The sequence below is a fragment of the Cyrtonyx montezumae genome, unplaced genomic scaffold (genome assembly GCF_038088225.1).
Source record: "Cyrtonyx montezumae isolate F1298 unplaced genomic scaffold, pur_monq_1.0 scaffold_18, whole genome shotgun sequence".
NCBI lineage: Eukaryota > Metazoa > Chordata > Aves > Galliformes > Odontophoridae > Cyrtonyx > Cyrtonyx montezumae.
Genome location: NW_027071914.1, coordinates 8,733,845 through 8,746,631, shown reverse-complemented (window position 1 = coordinate 8,746,631; position 12,787 = coordinate 8,733,845). Strand labels below are relative to the sequence as shown.

The following is a 12,787-nucleotide window of genomic DNA, read 5'->3' as shown; positions in this document are numbered from 1 at the left end:
AAGAAAGTGCACCGTGCATTCCCAAAACAAAAAAGAATAAACCAAAGCTAACTGTGGATAAAATACGCATATCTGAAGGTCAGCAAACACAAAGGTTTTGTCCTGTCTTCACTCTAAATTTAGTAACTGATTTTGGTTCCAATGAAAGCAGGGAAGGTTAAGTATTCTGGAGCCATGCCCTTTTTTAGAAACTAATTCCACAGTATTTATTTTCACTGCAAAGGTAAAATGTAAGAGCGTGAGTGACATAATTAAGATATCCTGAGACATTACCACTTAATGTATGAAATACATCTGCTGATGCTCTTATAACAGCAGTGTACTCGAGGTGAATGGCTTCACGGGCTTGTGAAAGCCAAGCTCTTTGGTTACTGCAGTGCACCACGTGGATTTGTTTAGAAGGGGAGAGACTGTCATCAACATTTGAACAAACAGCAAGTAGTTAATGCAATTCCACCAGCTGAAACCCCAGCACTTCCATACATCTCCTTTTCAAGATTACCAGCTGTTCTGTGCAACGAGCCTCCGTGGGCTGCACAGCGCTGCGTGGCACAGCAAGCAGCACGGAGCTTCAATAGCTGCTCACACCTCAGGAGGTACAGAGTTCAGTTCAGAAGAAGGGAGGAAGAGATTTCCAAATGCTAATATGTAGGTGCTGGGTATGTGAAAAAGTAACATAAAGGGCATAATACTTAACAAGTTTAAAGCCAGCTCAGGAAATCTACTTCGAAAATAATTTAATCGAGAGTTCTTTATGACAAACAACAGCTTTGGGGAAGCTGCTGCTCTTAAAAAGGGAGAATTTCAGCTGTTTTTCTTTTTCCCCAACGTTATGCACTGACAAACATCTGAATACCTTAATTCTTATGCTCCACTTAAAAGCATTTATAAAATGTGAGTATAATACTTTCTGCAATTAAACTAATACTTGGTTACAGTTCTGTCCCTGTAGATTTTCTTTTCATAAAATGCTGCCACTTTGCTACCTTCTAGATAAAGGTTACCTTGCATTTTTCTTGTTAATGCTCCATTTCTACTCGCAGAAGAATTCCATATTCTTCAAAGACTCACTAAATATCACTGTTGAAAACCACCAAGAAATGATTCTATTACCACAAAAGCACTTAAGGAAACACTTTAACTCAGGCAATGATTCTGTGCCAGCTATCGAGAGATATGACTTCAGCACAGTCCACTGAAGCACTACAAAGCTTTGCACATCCTACCATCAAACCACGGAACGGGAGATAACAATTGCAGGCAGTTGCTCTATGACCCTTAGCTACAAGCTCATTCTCCTGAATTGTCTATCATAACTTTTGCTGTACGACCACCATTTCTGCTTTTCTTTTTTTTCCCCCAAGACAGGAGAAACAAAGGCCTTGTGCAGTTTTCATTCATTACATTGTGAAAAGCACTTACAGAATCTGTGATGAGTGGTCAGAATTTAAGTTCTGTTCATCTCTAATTACAAAGCATTCAAAAGCATTCTTTCTCTCTTGGAAGACAAATTAATTGAGCTCAATGTTAAGAAACCCCAACATTGCTGGTACCTGGTTCTGAGAAAGTATCACTGATGTCATCATCTTTATCATCCTCATAATCTTCTTCCTCATCATCGTTTTCAGACAGCTCGTGCTCACTGCCAAATCCTTCATCATGATCCTCATCTTCAATATCTTCCTCATCCTCCTCATCTTCTTCAGGGTCTCCTTTGGCTGACTGTTCGCCCAAACCATCTGTTACAAAAAGAGAATAGTTGTGCTCTTCTTTTTTCTGTGATGAATCTGATACCGATGTGCTGGCAGAAAGGCTGCTCTCCCCCACAACAAGTCCTGGAGTTTCCTGGGGTGCTCTGAGGAGCAGTTCTTGAGTCTCTTTAAAAGGCAAAATAGGAGGTGTACAGTGACTGTGTGGGGATTCTTTTACTTCTTGTCTCTTTGCTACAGCACCACAGTAACAGGTGTTTTCCTTTGCTGCGTCTGTGTGTGTCTGGCTCAGCACTGGTCTGCTCTGTGGTAAAGGATTGATTTTTACTTTTGCCTTTTTAACATAGTCTTTACATTCAACGTGAATGTTCACCTTTTCGTTACTGTACACACTGGTCTTCACCATGATTTGTGTACTGGAAGCAGGCTGTGTTGCAGGTTTGCTTGCCTTTTGAACATAGTCCGACAAAGGTGCCTCAGCCTGAACGTTCTTGGAGGAACAGACTGGGGCTGCTGCTCTACTTGCAATTTTTTTTCCAGGTAACAGAGAATTTAAAGGGTTTTGTTTTATGCTAAAGAGTGAATCAGGATAATAGAGTGAATCTGAAACAGGCTGGGAGTCCTCACTGTTAAGCTGAGCCAGAGTCGGTGTTTTGCTTATCACCTCTTCATCTTGGTATGGGCTTGAAAAGTCATCAAGGCCCAAATAATCCACCTCTTTTGTTCCCCAGATGTCACAGCTGGTTAGTTTAGTGTATTTAGTTAAGTCTTCACAGTACGTGTCCCACTGCTCCCACTTTGAGGTGAGAGCAGCTTCTTTGTCCAGGATGTCCGTAAAAGACTCTAAGTTCTCAAGGTCTTTGCAGTCCTCCATTGAAAGTAAGTTGTCTCTGGAGCTTTGCTGGTAGTCCATTTCTCTGTCCTGTGCAACAAAAGACAAGTTAAAATTAAGATAGAAGAGTAGTATCAAATCATCTCTATCCCCTACTTAAACTTACGTGGTAAGCTTAATTCAAGTGAAGAGTTGATACAAAGATATCTCAACTTCCAACTGAAAAATTTCTCTGAGGGTCAGACTGGAGCATAGTTCCCCTGCTTCAGCAGCAGATGCTTGGGAAAAGGTTGCTAGAGATCCAAGTAAAATATCTCTGGATTCTTTTTCTGTTATTAATTTGCTCAGTAGAAACCAGAATAGGACCAATATCCATGTACTTAAAATATGAAAAACATCACAAGCAACATGTTCTAGTTTCCATTAGCCTAGGTCAAACTTTGCTATGTGAATCAGAGAAATTGCTTACATTTACCAGTGCATGGGAAACTTCATTCTAAGCTCATCAGTGGACAGCAGTGAGCTGCCTTTCACCTCCCATGCGGTAAAAATGAGCGCTACTGTGAACTTTTATTTTGCTTCCCCTGCCTTCAGAACTTGAGTGAAGTAGTATATAACTGCTCTTGAAGAGAATACGGTTTGTAAGGAAGAGTCTGCATCACCATGATGTAACATCAACACAACTCCCTTTGATACTTGTGTATCAAGCCCCTCCTGATGGCCATCTTTAATAAGCAGTTAGGCTCTTCCCCAGTCACAGTAAGCAGTAATGAATAACCACCCAGTGTTTGTGAGCAAATACCCCCTTATTACTACATGAACTCGGGGTATTGGTCAAGGAGGAGGTGTGAGCACACAGAAAGCAGACCTACCAGTTCATACATGAAGTCTGGATCTGAACTGCTTGCCAAGAGATCTGTGCTCATCAGAGTCTGTTCTGAAAACACATGGCTCCGAAAGGCATCCCCAAAAGGAGGGTCCATTCCACTCACACTGGGCTACAACAGAATTGATAGTGAATATTGCAGGATACCATTAAAAAGCATATTTACCTCAATAAGACATGAGTATTGCTATTTTATCCAAGTGTCTGAACTCATGCTAGGCTTGCGTATGGAAGGTGTTTGCCTACAGATGAGTATTCTGTTTTGTTGGTTTGAAAATCTTAGGTGTTTGCCAAATTTAGGGATAGATCAGCATTTGCAGAAGAGGAGAGTGAGTACTGGCACTCCTGAGAATATTAATATGCACTACCTGCATGCAAGGCCTTCACCTTAGTAGGAATCACTGTGTACTAAAGCAGTGTTGGCTGCTCTTAGAACCATTAAAACTTGTAAAGCTTCTACCTGAGATTGTAACAATAGCAAAATTAGCATAACCAAATCAGCAGTGTTGTCTCTCCTAAGAACAAAGCATAACTTTGCAAACAAACACTACGCAGGATGACTAGGCCTGCAGCTGATACGAAGCAAAGCCTTTGCTACACTCAATTCCAGACCTCTGTTTCCCTTCTAGACAAACTTGCTCTGAGGGCTGGAAGGGGAGAACCCTGTACTGCTGAACGCCATTCAGTGTGAACCACTGCAGTAAGGGCAGATCTTCAGGCAGTGGCCAGAAGACAGCTTGGCTGATTCTTGCTGAGGAAACAAATACAGCACCAAGAGCAGCCCCACAGCTTCCACCACAAATACCACCAGGGCACTAAAAAGCATATATCATTTAGTTTCTTCTAATTTCTCCCCGTTTATGCCAGTCAAATTTGCTCTTACGCTGTTCTTCCCACCCCCTCCCTTTTTTTTTTTAATAAGAAAGCAATGTTATTTACAGAAGTAAATACGATCATAGCATTCCATACTTACCTGAGGCATTTCCAAGCCCAGATTCCCCAAATCCAATTCCAAACTTCTTGTTTTATTCACTTGGAGATTTCTTTCCAGCTTTACCTCAGTCTCAGTGAGTTTACACAATCCATGTAATGAATTTTTTCCTTATGGTAACTTCAGTTCACTCTTATGGAGCTCTTCTATTTGCGTTTTCTGTGCAGAATAAACAGAGCAAACCCCAAGGAGGTAAGTGCTCCGTCACCAACAAGACAGGGCTTAAAAAACTGCCTAAGTGAACTGAAGACAAAAATTCTCTCTGAACAGTGATCATTCCTCAGGCTTGAATGTACAGTGGTTTTCTCCCCTGCCATTTTTCACCAAATGAAAGGGCACAGGTACGACAAAACAGAGATTCTGCAAAAACCTTTTTGGCTGAGTTACATCCTGCTGCCCTTTTTCCTCACTACGTAGACCACAAACTCTACAGACATATGAAAAGGACTGGAAATAACGACTAGCATACTGCTGGGGACACAAGAGAGGTTAAGACTGAAAACCTTTACGACTAATACAACTGAGCCAATGAAGTCTGAAATTGTCCCAGACAGACATCTCAAAATGTTAGTTTCAGAACAGGCAGCAATACTGCTCCAGTAACAAGACTCCTTTTCTTAAAAGTTTAATCCATTCAGCTTCAGATAAGATTCTATCAATCACTCACACAGCAGCATCTAGTGGCAGAGGGATTACAGCAAGCATGCTCACTATCCAGAAGCACAGGAAAGGAAGGGACAACTCCCCAGCAGAACGAGAAAGTAACAGGAAGTAGAAAAGAAAAATGTGTTAAGGAAGAAAGGAAAGGAAAGACAGGAAGAGAGAATCTCTGGTATCAAATTAGTACCTAATGTAACTACACTGCCTTCATGGGGGCTGTTCTCCTACTGCCTTGCTTTCCTGTGATATCCCTACTCCTACGTAAAAGTGTCTTTAAGAAAAAAAAAAAAAAACAGCTGTCAGAAGACTGTAACCCAAAAACAGAACCACCACGCTTACACAGTTTTCCAGCACTCACAGTGAAAATACATTTGTTTCTCTGAATAGAATCCTTCGCCAGACATTGCTCCTAAGTCAGTTCAGTGCAATCTGCTCAGGCTGTTTGTCTGCTTACTTCGAAAAGCAAACAGCAAAGTAAAAGTGTTCTACACCGCTGAGCTGCCTCCTCCCACCAGCACATGGCGGAGGTTGCTCCTGCTCTCAGACAGCATCTCGGCTGTTTTGTTAAACTCAGCATGTATTCTATCAGATACCACACAAAAAACGTCTTTACTCATCAAAACAGACTGCTTCTCAAATATCAGAATACAAAGAAGAAAACAAAAGCTGCAAGTCCAGTCATGCACAAATCACAGCTCTCAATAAAACCGAGCTCCTGCTGCCAAGCCACGCTGCTCCTGCATAGGGTCCTGTGTCCATCAAGAGCCAGCTCCTTCTGACCGAATTTTCCTCTTGCTCTGAGGCTTCCAGGGAACTCCTTTTACTTATCTTAAAGTGACATTATGCAAGCTAAGCTTGCATCCCAAGGCAACGTGCCTAAACAACCTCAATCTTCCTCTGCACAGCAGAGGCTACGCAGCCACAAAACCAGTCCTTCCTCTGCTGTAAATGTGGCACGAATGACAAATGCACTTTGCAGCACGGCCTAACGCAGGAGGAAGGAGCTGCTTTTGAAAACGAATGAACTATTTTCCCATATGCAAGGAAAGAGGTGAGAAAGATATCAGATTTAATACATTAGCAGCATCCTTCTTTCTTTCCATAGACAGCCACAGATCGATGTCTTTTCAATAGCACATCCGATTGATGCTCTCTGGTGCCAGCACTGGGTCACAGCCACAGCATCTGCATTCATGTGGCAGACCATCCATCCATTCTGCCACTGCGTGATACACGAGGGAACGAAAGGAGAAGTCTGCTTTGTCACTACCACTTACTGTTATGTTTTGGTCAGAACATGTCCCTCCAGAAATTCCACTGTCCTTAATACACAGCTGCAAAAGGGGAATTAAACTTCACTGTTACTGACACTGATCTCAACAACCAACAGATGCTCCTGGGAGTCAGGACAAGGGAGATCTGCATTCATTTCCAAACCCCGAAAACAGACATTAAATGTACAAAATACTTTTTACTCTCCCTGAACTGATCTGCCTACAACCTTACAGCACAGTGTAAGAATGACAGCCCGTGCTCTCCCAGCTCAAAGGGGCATACCAGGTGGGGAACACAGCTGCAAACTCTGAACTACCTGTGGTGGAAACTCTGCAGGTTGTTTTGCTGCCTATGAGGAATACAGATTTGAATGAAGTACATGATCTGCAGCTGAGCTCAAGAGCAAGACTATTGAAGTCAATTACAGCAGGAATTTCTACTTTTAGGACAGCTTTCATTAACACCTTCTGTTGTCCTCTCAGACTCAGGGTGAAATCCCACGGCCGCCCCATGGCTGTGGGGAAACAGTGCTGCAGTGGGTGGAGGTGGTGCACCCAGCATGGGCATGAGTGTGGGCAAGGGCAGGATGCCTCGGGAACACCTGCTACCATTGAATACTTAGCAACTGAGGGAAGTGATGGAGGCACATATGTATACAATGCTCATGCTTGGATAAAAGCTCCAGAAGCAGACAATAAGTAACCCAAAATCGCTCTACAGAGTTAATAATTCATTAATCTAAGGCCAAATCCTAATAAAAACCCTCTGTATTTTAATTTACTGTTTGGAAACACACGTTCAGAACAGCCTAACAGAGGTCCCACAGTGCTTGGGAAGCCTCAACTTCAAAGCTCTAATGCCAGGCTCATTACAGACCATTACTGATGAAGCTGTCTTTAAACTGTCAGCCAGCAGGACCTAAACTCAAACATGCAGCATTAAGGAGACAGATGGCACTTGCCATGCGTGTGCCACTTCCCCAGATGAGGAAAACACCCTCAGCAACTACACACTACCTCCAGAGAAGCCCCTAGAAGAGAAAAACCCAATCTGCCACCGTACAGCTTGATGAGTCTGAAAGTCTTCCCCAGCCACCTGTATGAATCATTTGTACTGCGGTATAACCAGAGCTGCTATTCCTGTCTCAATTCAGATGTGTATTTTGCACACTCTGAAAAGCACACCGAGTGCAGCTATACCATTTTATTGCCTGCACGGTGCCCATTATCACAGCAGCCAAATGCTTGTTGCAAGCACATTACGCCAACAGTTACACTTTTCATGGCTGTGCATCATACAGAGCCGTGTGCCACAGTCAGATTCTTCATGCAAGTAATAGTAACAATAAAAAGCACGTCATGAGAGCCTGACAGTGCTGGGCTGAAGCATTTGGAGCCAAACTCAGGCTCAGAGAAGGCATACATCCTCTGCTACGTATAGTAAAGCAATGATTACGTACCAGGCACCTTCTGCCGTACCTGGATGCTTTAGAAAGAGGTGCATTAAGTTCTCTGCTTCTCTTCAAACTTTTTTTCCTTTCACAGTTTGTGCCAATCTGTTTCCTATTACAGAACACGCTCTGCTCAGTGCAGCCTTCAAGCACAGAACATATTTTTCTTAGTTTTATTTCCGTCTGACATTCTTGGTTTTTTTTTCCCCTTATTTCTACATTAATCTTCAATTGTTAACCAGACTTAAAAGAAAACACAAAACCCAACACATTTCCTCTTCTCCCCACCACAAAGCTGCTCAGAGAGTCATTTTGGGGTTGGTTTTTTTTTGGACCTTTTTTATGGTAGCTGTTGAGTAAAGGCGGTCTGCAGGTCCTCAGCTTCTGCCCACCCCAGCATCATTCCCTGCTCACCCAGCTGAGCACTGCCACCTCCTCAGCCATGTTTCTATATTAAAACGCAGCGGCAGCACCTCAGACATTACACTTTTTGCCTTCTGTATCCCAGAGGATAAATAACAGCTGCCCGAGCCATTCAGATCCCACGCCTGGCGGAGTGATGCCTTTTAAAAGAGCTGAAGATACAAAGGCTGTTTCAGTTCTGTTAAAGCCTCTTCCCTTCAGGGCCGGAAACTGACACTTCCTTGCCTTCGTTCCCTTTCCTCTACTGATCTTCCCCTCACATTTTGTTTCAGCTGTACATGTCCAGAGCAGACAGACTTCAGGACCTTGAAGCAATCTTGCACTGTCCTGTGCCAGCCCCAGGCAACTCACTTCGGAGGGGTATTCCAGACCAGCACGACTGCACAAATATATAATGCCAATAACTGATCACAATGGAAGAGGCACAGAAGTGATTTAAAAACAAAACATCTATGCAACTGCACTGAATCTATGTATTTTATAGCAGCCGTGCTCAGAATAATATGTTCTATTGGAAGCAGTGGCTTTTCTGTATGTTCTGGAACAAAGACTGAGGTTTTATTGTTACTTCAGGGCGAGGAGTGGGAAATGCAGCACGTTACACTTGATAGAACGATACTGATGTACTTCAATCCATCTAAAAAACCTTTTACAGTTAAAAGATGAAATGCATTACATTGTATTAAATTTCCACTGTAGAGTGAGGAGAGCTACATGCACAAGAAAATCCTCATTAAAACTAACATTCTATACATATGTTTTTTTAAGCAGAAATTTCCCCTGAAACTGAGTAGAGTCAAAGCCATCACAGAAAACAAAAGCAACGCCAGGCAACAACTTAACCTGCAGTCTCCAGGAATATTCTACAGCCCTACGTGATGGTTGTTTCTATGGTCTTTTTGTTGTTTTTTTTCTTGACCAAAAAGAAATATACCTTAGGATGAAAAGAGTGGTATAATGCAGTCTGCTCTTGATAGCACAACATGAGGTGTTGTTATGCCTCTATTGGAAACAGGTTGTCAGCACAGCACACGTGGAAGGCAGCCAAGAGGCACCCACCACCTCACTGCTGAACACACACGAGGGCAAGGAGGAAATCAGGCAGCAACCGTCAGCCAAGACCGCCACACACCAGTGGAAAGGTCCTAAAGCACGAGGAGGATTCTTTTCTTATAGCAGTGTAATGAGGGAACAGTTCCTGCAGGGTCTAAATCCTAGAACATAAGATTTCCAGAAACCTTCTGGTTCAATTTTCAAGGCAACACCAACTTTCAAGCACTTCTTTTTAAAAGTTTTATTTTAAATGATCCTTGAGTTAGATTTCACAGACCACTTAACACAGACATGCAACTCAAAGGAATCGAAGCCAATGGATTCACTTATTTATACCATGCTATCAGTTTATCAGTCAGACATAAGCTTCTATTTATTCCCAATTAATTCCTGTTAATCCCAAAGGGACTTCTAACCTCTGTGCTTCAAAAAGGGTCAGCTGGTTTGTTTTTTTTTTTTTTTGCAGCTCTCAGTGTTTAGAAAACCATAGTGAGATGCTCAGCAGCTAAATGCCTCTGCAGAAGATCCCTCTCCTCATCACGTAACACTCTTATCAAACAGAGCAATTCTTTTGCTGAAGTGAGCTAATGGCCACGAAGCAGTGTATGAGCACTCTCAGAGAGCTCTGAAAAGAACTATTTCTGAGCATTGATTCCCTTTCTAAAGCAATGATAGTGTTGGATTGATGGCTGGACTTCATGATCTTAGAGGTTTGATACATACAAGGGGCAGCTGAGGTCCCCGGGTTTGTTCAGCTCAGAGCAGAGGAGATGAGTGGAGGCTCATGGCGGCTGCAGATCCTCACGGGGCAGTGCTGACCTCTGCTCTCTGGGAACGGAGCCTGAGGGAATGGCACGGAGCTGTGCCAGATGTCAGATGGGGGTGAGGGAAAGGGTCTGCACCACAGAGCAGCGGGTGAGGAACGGACTGCCCAGGGCAGCGGGCACAGCCCCGAGCTCCCAGAGTTCAGGGAGCATTTGGACAACGCTCTCAGACAAAGGGTTTGGATTTTGGGTGGTGCTTTGTTGCCAGGGGTTGTTCTCAGTGACTGTTATGGCTCTATGATCTTTTCCAGCCTTAAAGATTCTAAAGTTCTATTCCATGATTCTAACCTATTTCCCCTACAGAAGTCCAGTTCCACATTTAAGGTGCCAACAGTAGAACCCCACAGTTTCTATGTACCCACCCACGACTGTCACTACAACATACGCCGAATGATGAACATACGCCGAATGAACTGACACTGCCCACAGGAACTAAGAAGCCACCTGGGTAAGGGACTCTAGGCCAAAAGGTAACACCCACCTTCTTCATAACAGTTTTAATATGTTAGAAAGTTAACTCTACCAGAACCCGGTTCTGTTTTACTGCTTGATTTCAACAAGCTGCTCTCAGCTGCCAATATCTCAGCTGCTGTGCCTGACAGTTTGGCACTGTTCAGCATGACGCGTGGGGAAGCCTGAATATGAACACGTGTTTATATTGGAGCACGACAGAGAGAAGCGGGGTCAGTAGACTGCGTTTGATGTCTGAGCAGCTCTGCGAGGCTCTGCCCCGAGCAATGCCGCGGATGTGGCTATGAGAGGCACCGGGCACAGGAGCATAAGTCCCGGGCCGGTAACGCGTGGGGTGAACCCAGCGCTGGAGAGCGGGACCCACGGCTCCGGGGACTTCATACACGGACCACAGCAGCCTGCAGGAACCGGCTTACAGGGGCAGCAGCCCGACTGACGCCGAGCTCCGGGCTGCCACGGCCCGCACACAGCGCTGGGCACCGGCGGAGCCCGCGGGAGCGAGGAACTCCCGGAGGCGGAGCTCAGCGCACCTCGCCCCGCTCTGCTGCCCGCTCAGGGCGGCCCCAGCCCCGCCGCGCACCCGCCCCTGACCCACTAACACACCTCCCCGCCAACATGGCCGCCCCACCAGCCGGAGCCGAGCGCAGCCTAACCCGGCCGCCGTCCGGCCCCGCCTTCCCCGCCCGCTCATTGGCTCTCAACTCCGAGACTCGCCTTCCCATTGGCCGCCGCGCACGCCGCTCACCCGCCCAGCGGCCCTTTCAAGCTAGGTTGAGGCTACATGTAAACAAACCCCCTTCCGCCGCTCCCGCGGGGACCACCGCGGCCCTGCGCCTCCAGGCCGCGCCGCTTCTGCCCCGTTTCCCCGCGGGGCGCCGCCGACTCCCTCTCCACCCCGGCCTCAGCGCGGCGAGCGGGGCGCGGAGCACTCCCGCTGCCCTACGCGGAGGCTGCCTCCGCCCCACGGCTCTCCCAAGGGCTGCGGGCTGCCCTCCTCGGGGCTGCCAGCTCTCAACCCGAGGGGCGCAGCCCCGTCCCGGAGGCCGCAGCCGAGTCGGGCCACTCCGCGGTGAAACTCCGCGACGCTCCTGGCAGTTACATAAAGCCTGCGGCCGAGCAGGGGGGTCCCGCCCCGCCTTCCCCCGCAGCCCGACACCGCCGCCCCGAAGGTGCGGAGAGCCCCGGCCCGCACCGAGCGCTCCAACAGGTGAATGCGGAAGGAAGGCGGCCGCGGGCCCGGAGGGGCAGCCGGGTGCTGCCGCAACCGCTGCTCGGCGCCGAGCAGCCAAAGCCGAGCTGTCCCGCAGCTCACGGCCGGAGCCACTCCGAGAAGCGCGGAAGGCACTGCCACCCCCAGTACTCGCGGCAGCGCTCCCCTCCACCGCCCCGCGCTCAGTCACAGCCCCGCTCGGATCCTCCCAAGCAGACGGACACGGGCACCTCGGCCCGCAGCCACACCCCCCGGCATCCAGGCTGCGCGGCTGCCCGCTCGACACCGGCACGGCTCCTCGGCTCCCAGTGCCAGGCAGACACACCCCTTTTCCCGCGCTCCGGAGCCCCCCGCCCGCCGGGCACACACCCCCACCAACACGGCCGGGACAACGCGGCTCCCCTCGGCGGAGGGCCGGGCCGGCAGCTGCGGGCGGGCGCGGGGCTCCCCCAAGCCCTCGGCGCTGCCCTCCCTCCCCTTCGGGGCGCAGCCGCCGGCCGAGGCCACGTTCCGCGAAGCCGCCGCCCGCCGCGGCCCGCACTCACCGCGCGGCCGAGGGCTCAGCAGGGGGCGCCGCCCCGCGCGCTCCGGCCCGGACCCTCCATGCGGCTTTGGGGTTTGTTTTGTTTATGTCCCTTCCTGACGGGTTCCCGGAAATCGCGTGACTCGCCCCCCTCACGTGGGGAGGGCGGGAGGGAGGAGAGGGGAGGCGAAGCCAACCAATCGCCGCTCGCTTCCGCGTCGGCCAATGGGAAGGCAGCCGGCCGGGCGTCCTTCGTCACGTGACAGCAGCGAAGGGGGTATTTAAGGCGCGGTGGCGGGCTGCTCCGGGCAATGCGGGCCGCGCGGTTACGCGTGCGTTTGCTGTGGGTTTGGGCAGGGCGCCTTGATCTAGCAACACAGCCCGGCCGAGAGGGCCTGCCCCACAAGGGGCAGCTCCCGGTCTTCCCCTCTACACGTTCAGCTTGGGAGAACGCGGCCAGACAGGAGAGACTCCTGCTCA

The 12,787-nt window shown here is 47.9% G+C and overlaps 1 protein-coding gene across 4 annotated transcripts in view; it reads right to left on the bottom strand.

Annotated features, from left to right (window-relative positions):
* The window catches only part of CREBRF (CREB3 regulatory factor), a 515,923-nt gene extending 503,494 nt beyond the window's left edge, over positions 1-12,429 (bottom strand). For 3 of the 4 annotated variants that reach the window (XR_010622094.1, XM_065734573.1, XM_065734576.1), the window contains exons 1-4: positions 12,330-12,429; positions 4,401-4,577; positions 3,414-3,539; positions 1,554-2,631 (exon numbers count right to left, since the gene is read on the bottom strand). Coding sequence is in view for 3 of the 4 variants with exons in the window: in XM_065734573.1 (XP_065590645.1) it covers positions 1,554-2,631; positions 3,414-3,539; positions 4,401-4,409 (1,213 nt within the window). In the remaining variant the exon portion in view is untranslated. Of the gene's footprint in view, positions 1-1,553; positions 2,632-3,413; positions 3,540-4,400; positions 4,578-6,355; positions 6,741-12,329 lie in introns of those variants that run through there. The other variant, XM_065734574.1, reaches the window with a different exon arrangement.
* Positions 12,430-12,787: the final 358 nt, after the last annotated feature.